At 37.1% G+C, this 21,187-nt stretch overlaps 1 protein-coding gene across 1 annotated transcript in view; it reads right to left on the bottom strand.

The window, feature by feature from the left end:
* Window positions 1-799: 799 nt before the first annotated feature.
* Window positions 800-21,187, bottom strand: part of LOC122773512 (neural cell adhesion molecule 1-like) — a 95,618-nt gene continuing 75,230 nt past the window's right edge. The window contains exons 11-17 of the mRNA XM_044032270.1: window positions 18,734-18,763; window positions 11,255-11,405; window positions 7,952-8,139; window positions 5,836-5,932; window positions 4,674-4,844; window positions 1,571-1,699; window positions 800-1,164 (exon numbers count right to left, since the gene is read on the bottom strand). Of these exons, the coding sequence (XP_043888205.1) occupies window positions 1,043-1,164; window positions 1,571-1,699; window positions 4,674-4,844; window positions 5,836-5,932; window positions 7,952-8,139; window positions 11,255-11,405; window positions 18,734-18,763 (888 nt within the window). The 3' untranslated portion in view covers window positions 800-1,042. The remainder of the gene's footprint in view (window positions 1,165-1,570; window positions 1,700-4,673; window positions 4,845-5,835; window positions 5,933-7,951; window positions 8,140-11,254; window positions 11,406-18,733; window positions 18,764-21,187) is intronic.

Raw genomic sequence — 21,187 nt, 5'->3', positions numbered from 1 at the left:
GATTATGAGGTCGTAACAAGGTCACAGTTTGTATAAAAACACAGAATCTAAACACAGACAGTAAATGATGATCTAAACTCTACTTGTGTTCTCTAAATGTCTCTACGAAACAAACCTGTGTCTTCAGAGAAATAATGAAAAACGTTTTCTAAGGACGTAAAAAAAAAGGAAAGAGAAGAGGTTTCAGGAGATTAGGATTAGGATTAACACAAAATAATATCCACTAAAACACTTCACTGAAGAGTTTATAACAAAAAATAATTTACACCAAACACAGAACGAAACCAGGAGCAGAAAATAAAAGATTTTAGTGAATAATTCACACATTTAATGTTAGAAAGACGCTGAATTTAAAGGTGAAAAGAAGTGAAATGTTATTTTTGCTTAAATATAATTCCAATTCTTTATTTATTTAGGTTTTCTTTTGCTGTTGACTGGAGCTGCAACTAATGATTATTTTATCAAATAATCAAGTATTTGTTTGGTCCACAAAATGATGATCAGTGTTTGTCAAAATTTCTTTGTTATATGGAGCAAAGAAACTAGAATATATCGACATTTAAGAAGCTGAAAAAACCCCCAAAAAATCCTTATTTTAATGACAGAAAAAAACTTAACGATACAAATAGTTAATTTAGTAATAGTTTCAGTTCTATAATTAACAGACCAAACATCAAAAATTCAGTTTATTCAACGTCTAAATTTTTTTATTTTAAACTAAAAATCAGTTTTTTCTTTTTCTTGAACTTATTGTGAATTTTTAAAAAAAAATTACATATAAAGGATTAAAAAGAATCAAGAAAATAAAATTGATTCCATCTTATTTCCATTTTCTCCTGATTTCCTTGTTAATGTTATGTTTTTGTTGTTGCTAGAAAAAAGAGATTTAAATGTTTTAAATGACAATGATTAAACATTTTTGTCATGGCATTAAATTTAGTGACATAAATGTTTTTCTTGTAATTGTACAACAGAGAAACTGTGAGACATTCTGATGAAAAATCAAAGTTAAATGGGAAATAAGGTATAAGGCATATAATCTTTATTTTAATAGATTTAACCTGAACAGAAATAATCTAAAACCACTAAATATTTGAGGTAAACTAAATGAATCTGCCAAAACAAATATGGAGATCATACACTTACTTTTCTGAGAGTGAGAGTCTGATGAATGAATGAACAAAGTGAAGTAAAATAATAAAAAACACAAGATGATTAATCTTATAAAATAAAAAAAAAGAAAGAAGATGAGAAGCAAAGACAGAGACAACGTGAAGAAATGAAACATTTAAAGTGAAGCAGTAACAATGTACATCCTGTGACCAGCAGAGGGCGCTCACACCATGGTAATAAATGTAGGATTCCACCACAAAAGTAAGGGATTAATAACTCAGCGGTGGAATTAAGATTAAATGTGAATCAGTGCCACGTTTACTCCTCCACAGACCATAAACTTGAGTTTTTTTTAAATCAGAAAAGAGGGAAAAACGAGCACAGACAGAGAAGATGGAGGTTAGGAGATATCTTATTCATGTAGACATGAAGAATAAATAAATAAAGACAGACTTACGGACAGGTTCAGTCTTGAAGAATTCTGCTGGGCTGTTTTCACCTTCACCTTTACCATTAACGGCCGAGAGCGTCATCTCATAACTGCTCTCTGGTTTCAGGCCTGTGATCGTCAACTCACCCAGGGAACCTGAAGAAGAAGAGGAGAAGGAGGAAGATGAGGACGAGGAGAAGAAAGTAAAGAAGCAAAAGGTGAAGTTGAAGAAAAAAGTGAAGAAGAAAGTGACAAAGAAGGTGAAGAAGGTGAAGGAGAAAGTTAAGAAGGTGAAGAAGAAGAAATAGTCAGTTAATCATCAATTACCCAAATAAAGAAAATAGAAGTTTCTCGAAGAATCATTTGTTGTTTGGTCATAAAATGTCAACTTTCTGTGATTTTTCAGCAAATGTTGAATATTTCCTGGTTTCTTTGCTCCGTAAAAACAAAGAAATCATTCAAACTGATGAACTTTATGTTTGTAAACAAAACCAAAGGTGTTTGAGAAACATCATTTCCATGTTTGACAACAGTTTTCAACACTTTCTTTGATTCCGTCCGTGTTTTCCGCGTCACGTAAATCACAGAGCCTTAGATGACTGAAAATGACCCCGGTCTGAACTCAGCACTTCTGTTTTAGTAACACAGTAATTTTAAAAGCACATTATTAACATCTTAAGTTAAGGGTTTATTTTCTATACCACATTTAAAAACAAGTGCTGTACAAACAACACAATAAAAGTATACAATAACTAAAATATGCACTGAGACAAACGTTAAAACATCATCACAAGTAAATGCAGAATAAGTTGTGAGCACTAAAAACAAAGGTTTGTGTCATTAAAACTGTCGTAAAAAAATTCTTTAGAGTTTTTACTTTGCTTTTTCCTCACATAGACTGAGTTTAAGTGGTTCACTGTCTCTCTTTCTCTCCCTTCCTCTCTCTCTTTCCCTCTCTCTGCCACTGTGTCCCACATCTTTGTGATTAATGCAGAGAGCAGAGGGCAGATGTTCAAACATGTTTGTGCTCATTTCAAACATTAATCCATCGCAACATGACCAAAAAGACTCAACGTGGCTAAAAAAACATAACAGACGAGAAAATGTCAATTGATACTTGGCGTCTCAAAAGCGATATAATATTGCCATGCAAAATATCGCACTATTTCACTGTATCGATTCCCCCACCCCCACCCCTACTATATGATTTTGCAAATATTCACTTTATCGCAATATCATGATAATATCGTATTGTGACTTAAATATTATGATAATATCGCATTGTGACATAAATTTCATGATAATATCGTATCGTGATGTAAATATCGTGATAATATCATATTGTAGTGTCTCTGGCGACAGTAAAATATATAAAATATGACATACTGTAAAACGGGAAATAAAAATCAGTAGCAAGATTTTAACAGCTTCATGAGAAGTATTACTTCGTGCCTTTTTACAAAAATGTTTTCCCTCCAAAAAGATCAATTATAAGATTTTATTGCTTGTTTTTAAGGATTTAAAAGGTCTGGCCCCGACTTATTGACGTTTGCAGACAGAGCAACGAGATCCTCAGAGCAGATTCTCCTGAATGTTCTGATGAAACAGTTTACCTTCTCATGTAAGAGCAGCTGAGACTGAAGAAATGTTTAAGTCTCCTTGACATTCAACTCAGGGTGAGCTGGAATCTCTTATTTTCTTAGTTTCATGATTGCTTTTTGATGTCTGCTGTGTTTTTGTTGTGTCTGCAGAAATTTGGTGAACTAAGATTGTTTTAAACGTGCTTTATAAATAAAGTTGACATTGACATCATGATCATTATTTATTATTATTAATCAGCAAGTTATTACAAATTATACATTTTTTATTCTCAGAAACATGATTAATGTTGCTAAGTCAGTGAAACTTTAGTTTTATGTATATATTATTTAGTATTTATTAAAAATACTGTATATAATGGACCATTATCTTAATAGTTTAGTTTAATAACACATTTATCCGTCGCAACATGAACAAAAAGACGCAACTTGGCTTAAAAATAAACACAGACTAGAAAAGAAAGATGTCGGGAAAATGTCAGGGATACAGAGAAATATCGCAATATTTTGCGCGGTGATATTATATCGATTTTGAGACACAAAGTATTATTTTTTAGTATATACTTTTTTAAGTGATGTTAAAAATAAATATTACAATAATCAAATAATGTTTCTGTCCACTAGACGGTGCTCACTCTCGCTAGAGCTGTTGTGTGAGTACATTGCAATATATTAGGCGTGGGAATCACAAGAGATACACAATATTATCATATCGCAACATACGATATAATCGCAATATTTAAGTCAGAATATGATACTATCACGATATTTAAGTCCCGATACGATATTACCATGATATTTAAGTCACGTTAGGATATTATCAAGATATTTAAGTCACAATACGGTATTATTACAGTATGATATATCACAATATTCAAGTTCCGATATGATATATCAAGGTATTGCAAAAGTACTACAAAAATCATATCGCGATAAACTCACACAGTAGTTAATATCATATCTCGACTTAAATGTCGTGATAATATCATATTGTGACTTAAACATCGTGATAATATCGTATTGCAACTCAAACATCGTGACAACATCGTATTGTGACTTAAATATCGTTATAATATCATATTGTGATTTAAACATCGTGATAATATCGTATTGCAACTCAAACATCGTGACAACATCGTATTGTGACTTAAATATCGTGTGATTTAAACATCGTGATAATATCGTATTGCAACTCAAACATCGTGACAACATCGTATTGTGACTTAAATATTGTGATAATATCGTATTGTGACTTAAATATCGTGATAATACTATGGTTGATCAGTATTTATTTCCATTTAATTATTTCTTATAATTAACAGTTTACCAGACAGAGGAAAAAGAGAAAATCTATTACGTTATGGGCCAACATTTTTTTTATCAGGTATCAGACGTTGATCCATAATGAGTATGAGCCCAAATATCACACCGTTTTTTCACCAGAAAACTTGTAAAACCTGGATTTAAAAAGTCAGATTGTTTAAAACAGAACCTTTTAATATGTTTCCTGATAAACCGCCTGATTGTCTCACCGTCTGGGACGTTGTAGACTTGGTGCAGCCAGGTTCCGTGTCCCTGCGTCCTCCACTCCGCTCTGTACCTGAGGACGGGGACGCCTCCTGTGGACTCGGGCGCCTCGAACTGGATCTGAGCCGATGTGGAGAAAGGTCTGACCTCGCTGATGAAGGGAGCGGACGGCACCTCTGAGGACAAGAGGAGAGACGACGATGACAATGATGAAGAAGACACTGTTCTATTATGAGCTCAGAGATAATATAAATAACATCAGAGAGAAGATTCACCTTTGATAAGAAATCTATGATTTATGACAAAAACAAGCAGCAGAAATAACAGTTTTATTACATAAATTCTGTTATATTTTAAATAGTGCACTTTATTTTCTTTAATTACATTATTTAATGCAGTTACTGGTGTATAATGCAGATAGATATTTGTTTAAATTGCATTGAAATTAAATGAAACTGAATGAATCAAATATGGAATCTAAATCCTTACCGACTTAATTTATTAATTTTTTTATGGATTTATCATCCTGACACTTCACTGTAATCAAATGTAGACAAATTTGAAATTTTAATAAAAAGGAAGAAATAAGATTTTTGGTAAATTTTGGTAAAAGAAATCTCTGTCAAAACATCTGAAAAAGAAACTCAGAATTCAGAGGAAAAAGTAATTGGATTTGAACTAAATTTGGTGTGAGTTTGCAGAATAACACACTCTAACAGCATACAAAATTTCTTTCACATCTAATCCAGATTACAGACTTGGTGGAAGTTTAAATGTAACATGGTTCATTCACATTGAACTAGTTCAGATGAATATATTTCAAGGACAAGATGCTAACAGCTATAAGCAGTTAAAGTTGTATTTAGTGGATCAAAATGGCGAAGACAGGACGGTCACAGAACGGTTAATCCAGTGGATTAAGAAACGTAAAAATCCCATGTGCTCGTATGTCAAATGCAGGTGACAAAAGTCACTGTTTTCTGCAGATTATTTTAAAACAAAACACATAAATGTAACGTAAAAGGTTGGAGAAAATTCCACAAATTTGTTTTTAGGGACCCAGAACAAATCACCCATGATCTGACCCACTCTTTGAGAACCCCAGCCAGTGATGATAATGATATGAGTTTGAATCACAGTATGATGATGGTGGAGAAGGAGACTGACCGGCCTGGATGAGAAGGAACTCCTTGGACCTGGTTCCCAGCTCGTTGGACGCCGTGCAGTTGTAACTCCCAAAGTCGTCCTCAGACTGAGGGCTGATCTGAAAGAGGCCGAGGCCGAGTAAATAAAGATACATGAGGGGGTGAGTGTGTGAGTGTCAGACACTCTGAAGGTGACCTTTTTGTTTGTCCATTAGTGGAGCTTATTTCTCGTTGCCGTGAGCTTCTTCCTCTCTGCTGAATTATTCATTCGAGTTTTTTTTTCTTTTTTTAACACAGTGGAGCCAAAAGAAAAGCCTTCACTTCAGGCCTGGAGTCATGAAATGTTGATGACACCAGGGGTTTGTGTGTGTGTGAGTGAGTGAGTGAGTGAATGAATGAATGAATGACTGAGTGGAAGGTCTCTACATATTACATTCACGCTATAGAGTGTAAATCATGTTTTAAACTGTGTGTGTTTGCTTGTATTTGTTACCTCTCTAGGACCTTTTCTATAAACACCGACCTTGTCAGGACCTGTACAGTCCTCATAGAGACATAAAACCTGGTCTTAATGAGGCAGAAGCTCATTTCTATATCGAAAATTACTACATTTTAAGGTGAATACATGTTCGGTTAAAGTGAAGGTGAAGGTTAAAATAAGTATTGGGGAAATACTTGTAATTCAATGTTATGTCCTCTGAAGTCATGGAAACCAGAATGTGTGTCTTTACTTGCCTGTGGACATTTTCTGTCAAGTACATGGACCTTGTCAGGACCAGTTAAGTCCTCATGGAGACATAACACCCGGTCTTAATGAGGCAGAACCTCATTTCTGAGGAACTGGTTAAGTTAAGGGAAAATGCTGACGATGTTAAGGCTGTCCAGATAAATGGAGGTCAATGTGGAGTCCTTAAAAGGACAGCTGTGTGAACCTGTGTGTGTTCCAGGCATTAGGCATTATGTTGTGGGGACATACATCTGTTCACACAGTCACTTTATGGTAATGTTAATTATTACATTTTAAGATCTGTTAGGTTAAGGTGAAGGTCAGGGTATGTCTCAAGGAAATATATCTAAGTTGATGTAATGTCCTCTGAAGTCATGGAAACAAGACTATATATATGTGTGTGTGTGTATATATATAACTCCACCACCTTCTGAGTCAATGACTGTAATTACTACTGTACAACAATAACATCCCTGATGTCCACTGAGCTTGTGTGTTTACAAATGTGCTGCATCTGCATTTAGCTTCAAAACCGACATAGTTGCTCATTTCAACACTTACATGTATTCAGTATATTAGGTTACACACAGTATGTTTGACAAAGAGGTAAATATATATATATATATACATATATATAAATATATATGATGATGTTCCTAAAAAGTCTCATTGTCCAAAAACCAAAAATGATTCAAGTTTAATCATCATGGAGCAAAGAAAACTGAAAATATTCACATTTAAGGAGCTGAAAATCACAGAAACTGGTTTTAATTATTGAAAAATAGACTCAAACTGATTAATCATTGGAGCGCTAATAAAATCCTTAGTATTGTTATAATTTTTTGACAGCATTGAACGCAACACACAGACATTTCCATTCAAACCATAGAAAACACCTGTAGTCCACAGTTTTTATGAACCTGTACACAGTTAGTTCAAGTACCACTGGTGCGAAATCTCCAAAATTGAAAAAATGGGCTGTTCTAACCAAGATGGCGGCTTTCCTGTGAGAGGTACGGGAAAGTCCTTATTGACTTTTTGGACCGGTCTGACATGATTAATGCGCGTACCAGTTTTCGTTCATGTACGTGAAACATTTCAAATTTCTATCAGGATTGATGCGCTTTTGGGAGAGTTTTTGGAGCACGGGAAAGCTTCATTTTGAGGAAAAATAAGAATAATAACTCCTTGAGTTTCTGCACTTTTGAGCGCTCTGACCCTAATAATAATAATATGGACAATAAATAACATCTTTATTATGTTTTAAATGGTCTATGTATCTTAGTACAGGCTGTAAATCTATGTTATTTTCTGTAACAAAAACCAAATTCCTCCTGCAGGGATCAATACATTATTTCTGAGTGTATGTGCGTGTCCTCACTAAGACTGCTGCCTGAGAGTGTGTGTGTACCTGCAGGAAGCTGCTTGCTGGTGTCCTGTAGACCTTTATGTTGCTGGTGTTGGAGTTGGGCAGCTGCAGTCCGTCTCTCAGCCAGACGATGGACACATTATTGGGATGCGCTCTGACCTCACAGCTGATGTTCACCGCATTTCCCTCCCAGGTGTAAACGGCGACTTCACCGTGAATCTTTGGAGCGTCTACGAAACAAAAAAAACAACAAAAAAACAGTTTCTGTTGAAATTAATTTGATTTTGGGACAATAAAATAAAACTGTGTGTGAAGAAAATTTCAGAGCACACTGGACAGAGAAAACATTGTCCAGTGTGTAACATTTTCAGAGTTTTACTGGAATAAAATTTAATCTGCAATGCATAATTATGTTTGTATAAACATACAATGTATAGAAAATGTTCATAGACTCACAGGAGTCTGTGAATTTGAATAATAACAAAAAATTACATCAGAAAGTAGCGTGGAATCATGTTGTCCGTTAGTGACAATTAAATTAAAATTGCACAAAATTCTTTTTTTTTCAAATTCACAAACTTTCAAGGATTTCAAGGACCATTTCAAGACACATTGGCAGCAGGAGACATTTACCTAAATATCAAGTTAACATATTTCTTGCACAAAATTTAAGCACTTTCCATGACCCCATGTTGCAATTTTCCAAAACTTTCAAGGGCCTTGAATTTTTTTTGGTCAAATTCACAAACTTTCAAGGACCTGCAGGAACCCCTGTCCTTAGTAGAGGGCGATATTTTGCGTCGCCATGGTTCTACAGCAGCTAAAGCTCACAATTCAACCAAACAATAACAATATCCTTTTTTGTGCTCCGCCGAAATGTATTCTGGGATACATGGCCATCCCAAGTACGCTTAACTCACCTCCGATGCATACTTGGTAAACATGGGCGGAGCGAGAACACTTCCGGGTTTGAGAACCGTCCTCGCTGTTCGCTTACTTGAGAATTGGAACAGCACTTGGACTGAGGCTGATGACGTTTTCACAAGTACGGGAGTACGCAAGTACGCACAAGTACACACAAGTATGGATATTGAAAAACGGCCAACGAGTCTTCAGTCTTGTCTTAAGACATCACCAAATCTTAGATACTGGACCTTTAAAAATGTGTGTGAGACTCAGGTAAAATCACATTTTCTTTAACATCATCATGGTTTTGTTTGCTCTTGAAAATCACAAAACCTATTTTTTAAATCAGTGTTTTTCCAAACTTTCTATTTGGGGGACACAGTTTTTTAAAAGATGGCAAACTATTGTGAACCAAATCATGACTCAAAATAGTGACAAGAGCAAATTTGTACATAATATCGCGACTAATTTACAGCCATATCTGTAACACGTTATTTAACACATATTGGGATGAATTGGAACTAAAAATTCTTTTGCATAGCTGCCCCCAAACTTTGGAAAGGAATTTAAATCTGTTGTGTCAATTATTTTCCTGTTTTACTTTTATGCTTTGATTGATTTTATGTTTGTTTTATGCCTTTTATGTTGCTGTGCCTTTAACTCTGTAAACCCTGGTTGTTTTTAAATGTGCTCTAGAAATCAAGCTGACTTTAGGGACCCAAAACAAATCACCCGTGACCCATCTGTGGGTCCCGACCCAGTGCTTTGGGAATGAGTGCTCTCATGTAAATGCCAGGAACTCTCGTGTCTGCGCATGTTTCACAATAAAACTTACTGTAATCAGGGAATTGGAGAAAGCTGTGGTGCTTTTACTTTGAAACAGGAACAGGACGTGCTGTGCTGTGTGATATAATTATTGTGTCAGATATCGACATGAAACTGTGATGAACATTGATCATTTTCACTGAATATTTTTGCAGTTACGTGTGCGGCGCTCGTGTGAAAAATAGGCGCGAGGTCGATTCACAAAAAAAGATCCACGTGGTTCGTTTCCATGACGCAATGCAGTTAAATCATGTGAGATTCTGTGAGATCACAAATCCCTTGAATCTCTAGCTTGAAATGGTTTAAAGTGTGTGGTCCTGTCTGGTCCTGGTCTGGATCGTCTCGCCTGTGGTTTCTCAGGATTAAAATATAGAGAGTTTGTTGTGTCTGTATCTCCCACGTGTTTTAAAATCAAGTCAGATTTGACTTCTACGAGGAAAAACTGCTTCAGCAGACGCAGACTGACTCACACTGTGCTAGAAGAATGATTTTAGATTTAGATCAGGTCAGAGTTGAGGATGTTCAGATAAACGGCTCGTATTTTCTGGACCGAGTTGCAACGATATTGATTTTTATTCGGGGAAATGACTGCTAATGTTTTTACTGTTAAAATAAAGTGAAAATGTTTCTATTCAGATGTGAAAGTAACTGCTTTTTCAATAAAGGAGTTTCCAGTAAGTGAGAAAGAAGCTCCGCTGCCAGGAATAACTGTGTGACATGTTACGCGGCTCTCGGCAGGTCGTTTGAGGACAAAGCAGGAAAGAAAAGATCCAGGAATATTAGATCACGTTGACCCGAGTGCTGGTTCCATCTGGTCGTCTTCACACATTCACAGGGGGGATAAATATGAGGGGAAAAGGATGAGCTGAAGTGGCTGATCTGACATAACTAAACCTCCTTTTCTGAGGCTATAACTCTGGTCTACAGTATATACTGGTTTACACCTGGAAAAACATGTTTCATGGGTTTAGGTTTACTCACTCAAGCTGATAAACTCACAACAACAACACACACAAAGGTCAAGGTGTGAACACCACTTCTCTACATGTTTGTCGAGCAGGACATTTAATTTCCGCTGTGTTTTTCCGTTAACATTCAGTACAAACACAGAGGAAATAAACCAGAGGACAGAACTTGTGCAGCAGAGACGGACTCACATTGAGGCAAGAGGGTGGTGTAGATACAGTAAGGTCAGAGGTCAGGAGAGGATGTTAAGATAAGAGGGAACAAAATATATGCTCAACAGGAAGATTAATACCAGTGTGTTTACATTTATATTGTAACACATTTACACACCAATAACAGTTGTCGTTCTTTTTTATTTAATATGTTACTCAAGTGTGGAGCTGAAACAATTAATCAATTATTAATCTATTACGAAATTAATCGACAACTATTTTGATAACCGATTAATCGGTTCAAAGCTTTTTTCATGATTAAAACAAGATTTCCGATTGTTTAATTGTTTATTTCCTTCATTCCTTTGCACATAGAAGTGACGACATTAACCGGGGTCTTTGAATGCATCTCGTTATGCGCAACACGCCGTGGACCCTGCATCACTTTCACCTGCTCTCGTGCGCATCCAGTGTGAGAAACCGCACACATACTTACATCGGACCTCCAGATACGCAGACTGACTGTCCTCTCCGATGGCGCTGCGTGCCGTGCACAGATACTGACCGGCGTCCGTGTACTTCACTGACTTCAGAGTGAGGGAGGAGACGCGAGCGTCGCTCCTCACCACCACGTTCCCGTCCAGACTCTAAATGAGAAAAGAAAATGGCATCGTTTATAAGAGGGGGAAATAAAAATATAACAACAGTTATTTCTCTCCACAGCCACATTGCACATTTGCATCATCGGAGGAACATTTCAGATGAGAGATGTGTGACCTGAAAGACGGAAGAAAAGGCTTTAGGAAAGAGGCTTTTAATGAGCGGAGCAGACATTACATTAATGAAAAACACCGGGGCCCGCTCTGCTGTGTGAGGACGTGGAAACATAAGGACACAGTTGACAGTGCAGGAGAGGCTGATCAATAATTCATGATGGAAGGCACCAGAAACCATTGAGGGCTTTCCACACGAGGGCTCAGCGACTCGTGAAAATATGCTGAGCCATGCCACACACCTCACAGCGTCACCTTACACACACACACACACACCTTTACAGGGCGCGAGACACAAATGTGCTAATAACAGTTTCAGTTTATCCTGTTTTTGTTCTAAGCTCATATTCAACACCTGGCTCACTCTCAGCGAGGGAAGCCGCGTACCAAGTCATTTGAAAAGCTGGTGAATGTGGACAGACAGCTGGCTGATGAGACGGGGAAACGTCCCTCTGCGCCGCAGAGATACCTGCGTTCATTAACTTGATAAGCACCGGTTACAAGCTTCCCAAATTTCAAGGTTAACAGCTCTGTGTTGTTGTCGTGTGACACTAAACTGTCGAGGTGTTAAGTATCAGCGTAGAAAAGAGACGTTTCCAGCTCCAGTTAGTCAACATTGAGGTGAATCCACTAAAGTTTGTTTATCGTACTTGGCGATTAACCCTCTTATGAGCATCATGATAATCTGGATTTATGTGGATTTTATGGCTATAGAATTGTTAAAAAAAATGTTGAATGAGTGAGTTGTTCTGTCCTTTTTTTCCAAGATACTAACCCTAACCCTGAATCCCAGGTCCCAGATTGGTAAAATCTTAAAAACACCACCTAATCCGCTACTTTGGGAAAAGGAAGATGTCATAATCCCACCTATCTCTTAATTCCAGCTGTCCTTTATCTTTCATCATCTATGTCTTCCTCTTCTTGTGTTTGGAGTTTGTTTGGTATACTGTAATTATTTAATAAAAGTTTGTAGACAGCTTGCGGTGTCTACTTCTACTCTGGTATTGCTGTAGCAGTGTCACAGCGCCACACACAGGCCTGGCATGTATACTACAGCTTTTAGTTACATTTCATTAGCATTTACATTTGGTTCTGTTTCCGTGTAGATAGGATTTCAAGGCCCACTTATACTCAACGCAAAAGGCGAAGATGGGCGGAGCTTATCGTCCGTCGCAGGAGAGCTTTCGCTAACGTACGAAACGGACGAATACGAGTGGAAATCATGGGGGGCAGTGAGGAGTCAATCGTCCAATCATTCAGGAAGAATGACAAACAAAAGTCTATACAAGCATTTTTAAATTTCGGGAATAAATAAAAATATAACGGTCACCATGTTTATTGATGCCTGCAACTCCGCACTGCCCTCTAGAGGAGTTATTACATAACGTCCATACCAAGTAAATAGATGCTCTGAAGTGTGTAGGGTAGTGACCGAGGTAACGTTTGAAAATGGGGTATAAATGGGCCTTTAGTGTTAGTTTATCAGATTATTGAGGCTGATAAAAAGGGATTTAAAGTTTATTTAATCTCAAAATCAATCAATTTGAGTTGTAGAATTAACCTAGTAATAAGAAATAAGCCGATATGAAACCCAGTATCATTATCAGTCCGATACTGGCCAAAAATACTGGATTGGATATCTTAAAATAAAAGAAAAAGTTAATCGCAACATGATCTGTAAACCACATAAAATGACGTAAAAGCTTCAATAGACAAAGAGAGATTTCCACGACTAGAACGGCTGCTTATTTCTATACTGCATCAGACTGATATTGGTAGATAATCTCAAGGTTCTGTTCACACAGGGATTATCAGATCCATTTCAGATTTGGTCAAATTGTTAAAGACACATTGTTGATTATGTGTGGTGAATATCATGTTTTTGTGGTTTTTACCAGAACAAAAAGGGAACATTTTTCTATTAAATTAAGCATTTAAGTATTTTTACTGATCTGTGAGAAGCACAAACGTCTAAAAATTTTGATATTCTTTATATACAGTATATGGCCTAAAAACAACCAGATATTATTTAAAAGTCATCACTCAGCCTTACTTTACTTCAGTTAAATATAAATATTCCTCACCAACACCATCGTCGACATAAGAAACAGTGACATTCATTAGTGTTTCAAATGTAATTCATGAGTCTGGGCCGTGCAGCATGTTTTGTTTGTACTGTACACTCTGTTGTTTTTGCCGAACTGAATATTTAAGCCTCTGCTGTGGCTGCGTCTGTGGCTTCGATCCAAGCTACAGGGGAAACAATGAACAATGTCGTGCGGATGCTTTTACACAAATTGAATTAAAGGCCCCGGTCTGAACGGCGGCCCTGTGAGAGAAGCCCGTGTTAGACAAAGCACGTCTGCACCGTTCATTATGCATGGAGGGAGGGAGAGAGAGCAGGACCCTGGAGACACTGACATAACACACTGACCTTTTCACTCTGACCCTGTAACATGACGTACGAGTGCAGAGAGAGTCCAGGAACTCAACACTGATTCTGTTTGTCCCTTCAATCATAATTAGGGACGACTCGATGCCACAAATGGATTCTTCTCCAACTCAGAAGACAAACGGTCCTCGTCATCACACTCTCAGCCTGACTGTAACACGCGCTTTATTCAGAAATTTGATTTTACTTTGAATTGAAATTCCAATTCAATCCCATGGAAAGTTTCCAATTTGGATGTAAAGTTTATGTTCAAACTGTTTAAGTTCTGACCCCACGTCTCTCCTTACTGTAAGACGTGACCAAATCTTACATACGTGTGGTAGACGAGTAATGTTGATCTATTTCGGGTGGTTTTTGAAAAACTGTCAAGGGCCTTGATTTATTTCTTCAAATTCACAAACTCTCAGTGATTTCAGGAACTCGTGGGGTCTTTTTCTTCAGCTCATAATCAGTCATTTTACTGTATATCAACAATGTCTGCTGCTGCTTATGTAAATGATGTTATTGTTCTATAAACATAACATAAATGATTCAGAACTGTCTTCTCTAAACTGATAACTGTTCACTACCATACCTCCTCTCCCCCCCACCTCTCCTTTGTCCCCCCATATTTCCTTTCACCACAACCTGTCTAGGCACATGGCCGTACATCTTCGAGTGTGGTTCTGTCAGACACTTCTCTTCTCTCTATTATATTGTAAAGGTTTCTGCCTTGAGATAATGGATGTTGTGATTTGTTGCTATACAAATAAAATTGAATTGACCTCCACTGTCTCTCTGGATCCGTGGGGATCCAGTAAAATGTCTTCCTGTTAGTCTGTCTCTGTTTTAGTATGACATCTATCCACCGTCACTTTTATGATCTTTGACATATTGACTGACTTACGTATTGTCTAGTATATGCATCGTGACGTCAGCTAACACAGCTCGTATCTTAATCTAAATGTCCCCCAAAGGCAGACGCTCATGTGGACGGTTTCTCTTCAGCTGCAGCCAGGTTTTAAGACCTCAAGATCACAGAGAAACACATGACTTCTCTAAAGCGTAATATAGTGATTCATTAAAGTTTCAACGCCACAGTTTCCAGAATAATACATTATGCACCACAGTGACTTTCCTGTCTCTACATTATGTCGTCGAGGACGTTGTTTGGCTTCCCTGCACGGGTAAAAAGGACTTCTCCTGTCTCCACCTCTCTCTGTCTGTCCCTGTCCATCCGTCTGTGTGGAAACATTTTCTCCTCTCATTAATCAAACCCCAGTGTCAGCAGAGTCTGTTAACTTTTTCAGCAGCAACAGAGGAGACACTGCACTGAGAATCCTCTGAGGACATGTCCACATCATGTCTCGACAAATCTCAACTGTCCTGGCAAACAAAGAGACGGAACCTTTTCCCCGGGATGGAGCTTCCTTCCTGCAGCACGTCCGAAAAGCGCTCAGCTGCGATTTGTACCAGACGTTGTCGCTGTGTCACACTCGTCTCCTGAGAGACGAGGAACGAGACGTCTCACAGAGAAGACTCGCAGGAACAAACCTGAGCGCAGGTGGAGTTTAACAGAACAGTTAATAAGGGGATGTTATTTCAGCCTGAAGCTACAGCGGAGGATTATGATTAAAACTAAATATTAAATAAAAAAGACACAAATCTGACATTTAAGTGTCAGTTTTAATCGGAATTCGGATTTAAATCTCAGAATTCCAACACTCAGATTACAAGATCTTAGATTTTTGACTTTTATTAGGACTTTTTTCCCGGAAATCTGTCTTAATCTCAGAATTCTGACTGTAATTTGGACATTTCCTCAGAAACTTTGCCTTTAATTTGGACATGTTCTCACAAAATCTGTCTTTAATATCACAGTTCTGACTTCCTCAGACTAATTTATCTTTCATTTTGTAATTTCCAAAACATTATGATCCTTATCCTCTTCTGAATAATCAAAATTAATTTCTAGCCTAAAAATTAATAATTATTATCGCTAATGATAGACATAAATGTGTAAAATGATGTATTTCATATTTAATGTGGATGTGTGAGTGTAAATACGACGCCGGCAGCTTCTTATCGTGGCTGATACTCTGAAACATTAGTGCCTCAATTTGTCTCAATTTACAGTGCCAGTTGTGAACAAAGGCTCTAATCATGATGACATGAAGATGGAGCACTTTTCTACTAACAAGGTTTGTGTAATTCAAGGTGTCAACAGTGACACTGCTTTATCAACGCATAATCCTTAGCGCCGGAGCAAACCAAGCTTTTCACTCAACGAGTTTTTTTTTTAATCATTTTTACTTTTATTGATTATGTTGAAATAAATATGTTATTATATGATTTTACTTCACATTTCATACACAGGGTACTGAAGAGGAATTCTGATCGTAATCCCAGAATTTTTTTTTTCTCAGAATTCTAAAATGAGAGTGAGACTTATTGAAGTCAGAATTCTCACCCCAATCTCAAAACTCCAAACTTTTCCTCCGAATTCCAACTTCAATCCCATAACCCTGACTCTTTTCTCAGAATTCTGAGATTAAAGTCAGAATTCCGACCTCAATCTCAAAACTCTGACCTTTTCCTCAGAATTCCGACTTCAATCCCCGAAGCCTGACTCTTTTCTCAGAGTTCTGAGATTAAAGTCAGAATTATTAAAGTCAAAATTCTGACCCCAATCTCCTAACTCCAACCTTTTTTCTAAGAATTCCAACTTCAATCCCAGAACCTTGAATTCTGAGAAAGTAATTCTCTTTTCTCAGAATTCTGAGATTAAAGTGACAATTATTAGATTAAAGTCTCAGAGTAAATGCAGAATTCTGACCTTTTTCTGGGAATACTGACTTAAACTCATCTAATCTGTTTCTTTTATTCCTGTGTTTTGATCTTTTTGTTTATTGTATTCTTTATTGCTTTTATACTTTACTATACTTTACTTTCAGAGTTTCATCCTCTCAGTGTGAGTCCGTCACCAGGGACATTTACATTGCTTCCTTCTTTTTTTCTTCCCTATCATTTTCCATGACTGTAAAATCAGTCAGTTTGGTCTTTTTTTTGCTGGATTTTTCACATTGATTTGAAAGCCAGTATAATATAATGCACCCTCTCTCTCTCTATCCTATAATGTGCTTCACTCCACTGCTATTTCTCACCAATTTTCTCACATATGTGAGGACGAGACTTTTAAAAAAGCCAGCGAGGAAAATACGAGGAAAGGCTTATGTGGGCAGCTCAGAATTTGGCCAATTCTCACTTTCTTTCAAGGGGAAAGTGCCAGAAAAAGATAATCTGCTTTGCTGCACAAAGACAGTTCTCATTTTCTCTACATACATATATATTTATTTGTATATAGTCAGAAAATACAGTCTTTATAACAGAAACTTGGCAGTTTGCGCATGAGGGTTGTGTTAAAGCTGCAGTATGTAACCTTTCATGAAAACAATCACAGCTGTGTGGAGAGAAGTCTGTTAATAACCTGCGTTATTGCATCTGAAAGTGTAACTAAACCTCCTTTATTCACAGTTTAGTGTAAATTATTGTAATTAAACATTTGATAAAAATCATCGTGTTTCCACTGCCCCCTCTGGTCAAAAAACAGCTACTGCAGGGCTTCAGTTTCCCTTTAATGTGCGGATTATACAATTTAAAGTTTTCCTGTATGATTTACAGTTTAAGTCATAAATTTATGATATTAAATGTATATATTGTTAAAAAAAGGTTTAAGGGAAAGCGGAATCATCACACTATTTGATTTTCTTTGTTTTTAGACGTTTTTCTGTATTAATCAGGCATTCCCTTACGCAGTATATTTATGATATCAAATGTATATATAAATGTATGTATGGTTGTAATTACACATATAAAACTTGGTGTATGTACTGCCCCCTCTGGTCAAACACCAGCTACTGAGGAGCTTTAGTTTCCCTTTAATGGAACCCGTAACCATCAAGGTCTCTGAATTTCTGTATGGTTTTTCAGTAAGTTTGTGATTTTAATCGATTTTGTTGTCAAAGAATTATACAATTTTAAATATTACCAAGTTTTCCTGTATGATTTAGGCATCCTCTTACAGTTTAAGTCGTATATTTGTGATATTAAATGTATATGTTGCTAAAAAAAATCAAGAACTCAAGAAAAGTCAGTTATCAACTCTTCTTTACATTTTATCGGGATTACCTTACTTTTTATTGTATCTTATGCTGCTGCTAAATGTCTGCTGCAGATACCGCCTCATAGCCTCATTAGCTTTAGTTTCCCTTTAATGGAACGCGTAATCATCACAGTCTCTGATTTCCTGTGCGGTTTTTAAGCAGGTTTGTGATTTTGATGGATTTAGTTTTTCCATATGAGTTTCTTGTATAGGTAAATGTCATTTATTTAACATTAATGTCAAAAAGTCAGTGAAATACAGCAGATATCACCTCATTAGCCTCAGAAGAGCGTGTTTAGTTAGACTTTCAGAGAACTGCACAGACTCACAGTCCTGAAAACAATCACAGCTGAGTGAGGAGACGTCTGCATCTTAAACGTCTGAGGGAGGATAGTAAAGCCTCTGCATGTTGAGTTTATGCAGAAAGAAAACAAACCAAACAGCACAGATTTTTGCACTGAACCACAGCTTTGTTCTCTGCCTGACCCTCGTTTGATCATGAATTCTCATCTGCATCCACCCAGGTCTGAATCAGACTTCCCTGCCATGAGAGATGGATGTGTGTGGGAAAGGAGAACAAAAGAAAAAGAGTCATGCATTGAAGAATACCTTGTGCTGCTCGGGCCGAGTCCACGACGCCTGCAGAGGACAGAGACACAACAACAAACACAAGGCAGAGCAGTTCTTAGAGAGAGATCCTCATCCAGGTGCAGCTGCGGCGCTTTTCAAGTGTCCACACTTTAGTTTTCTGTACACCTGAGCTGAATGTCTGAGTCTTATTTCAGCTGCAAAGATAGTTTTCATCAAAAGAAAGGCATTAATTTTCTGTTGCTCGCACTCAAATAACTCCTCTCCTCAGAACCTGAGTGTGTGGGCATCACATCACGGAATGCTTACAGATAAGAAGGTTATTGGTTTATCAGCGAGCGGTGACTCCATTACACCGCGGGGGCACAGATGTGTTTGGCCCCCCGTTTGGAGAAAGTGCAGCAATTATCGACCAGCAAACTATTTCTCAGGCTCGCAGCGATGATAATAAGAAGATAAAGCCCAAATAAAAGAGAATTTACTTGTGTATCTGGGATAAAAACTGTTGGGGTTTCTTCTGTTGTTGCTTTCAGCAGTGAAACCATTCATCAATTTGTTGTTTTTTGCTCCACAAAATGTTGGAGATTGTCGATCTGTCGTTTCCCGAAACTGGAAATAATGATCGCGTTCTGTCCAAAAAACCCCAAATGATTCAGTTTTAATGATTTTCTTTTGTTATATAAAGAAAATATTCACCTTTAAGAAGCTAAAGAAAATCAGAAAACACTCAAAATATAGTATATGAGTGTTTAACGATGAAATAAAAATCGATGAGCGGTTGCAGCTTTCATTTCCAGCTCCGAATATCGGATTTCAAATTAAGTGTTTAATATGTTTCCACATTACCAGATAACACAGCATGATAATAATAATAGTCAAAACAAACAATTATATAAAACAACATAATAAAAAAATTGGAAAAACAGTTGTGCTGTTTTAAGGGCAAAAAAAAAACTGCAGTTTAGAGACGTTTCAAGTTCAAAATACTGTTTAAGTGTTCACTTTTTTGAAGCAAAATTCTGAAATGTTCAATTTATTTTCATGGACATTGCAGTTTTCTTGGCAAGAATTTGTTTCCAGTCACAAATGTTCAGGCAATGAAGGCCAAATTAGTTTTGATTCACATAAATTCTGTGTGTCAGTTTGGTAAAACTGTTGAACAATTAGTTGTTGCAGCTCTAATCTCTAATTAGTTTTACATTTTTCCACATTGCCAGATAACATCACAATAATAATCTCCCATTTCCTGACAAAACACACAATTCTATCACAACATACACAACATATTTGTGACAAAACTCTAAGAATGAGCTGAAGAAGCAAATAAAATATCGATTCAATCATTCAAAAATATTGTGTTATATTGTTAGAAAATACACTTGTTCTTTGAGCTCCCTGATTTGTTCTTTGCGCTCCCTCACTTGTTTTTTGTGCTCTCACTCATTCTTTGCACTCCCTCACTTGTTCTTTGCATTCCCTCACTTGTTCTTTGTGCTCTCTCACTTTTTTGTGCTCAGCACTCCCTCACTTGTTCTTTGCACTCCCTCACTTGTTTTCACTCTTTGCACTCCCTCACTTGTTCTTTGTGCTCTCTCTTGTTTTTGAGCTCCCTCACTTGTTCTTTGTCTCTCACTCATTCTTTGCACTCCCTTGGTCTGTGCTCCCTCACTTGTTTTTGAGCTCCCTCACTTGTTTTTGTGCTCTCACTCATTCTTTGCACTCCCTCACTTGTTATTTGCACTCTCTCACTCATTCTTTGCACTTGTTCCCCCTCACTTGTTTTTTGCGCTCTCTCACTTGTTTTTTGTGCTCCCTCACTTGTTCTTTCACTTGTTCTTTGCGCTCTCACTCATTCTTTGCAATCCCTCACTTGTTCTTTGTGCTCTCTCACTTGTTTTTTGCGCTCCCTGATTTGTTCTTTGCACTCCCTCACTTGATCTATGCACTCCCTCATTTGTTCTTTGCGCTCCCTCACTTGCTGTGTGCGGGGCTTATGAAGCTGCCTGCTGATTGGCTACTGAGTTTTGGAGTGACAGCTCAATGGACCGGGAGTCATCACGGGCTTGGAGTCACTGTATCTAACATTTATAATCTGACAAACATGGGACATTTACAATTATTTCGTCGGATGTTGACGGTGAAAACTTGGACAAACAAAAAAGCACGTCTCAAAGAACAAGTGTATTTTCAAACAATAAAATACAATATTTTTCAATGATTAAACAGATATTTTATTTGGTTCTTAAAAAATTTGAAAATATTGACACAAATCTAATTCCATAGTGTTCAAACATTCAGATTTTGAGGCACAATTGTTAAATTTCCAATTTAGTTTCATTAATATTGAGGTTTTCTTGGCAAGAATTTGTTTCCAGTCAAATATGTTCATGCATTGAAGGCAAAATTCTGCATAGACTGTAGCAAGTTTGGCATCAGTTGAGTCAAATTTCGTTGTTTCCTGCTGTGAATATTGTT

The sequence above is a fragment of the Solea senegalensis genome, linkage group LG8 (assembly GCF_019176455.1).
Source record: "Solea senegalensis isolate Sse05_10M linkage group LG8, IFAPA_SoseM_1, whole genome shotgun sequence".
Classification (NCBI taxonomy): Eukaryota; Metazoa; Chordata; class Actinopteri; order Pleuronectiformes; family Soleidae; genus Solea; species Solea senegalensis.
The sequence above is the reverse complement of the archived record's forward strand: the minus strand, read 5'-3'. Positions and strand labels throughout refer to the sequence as shown.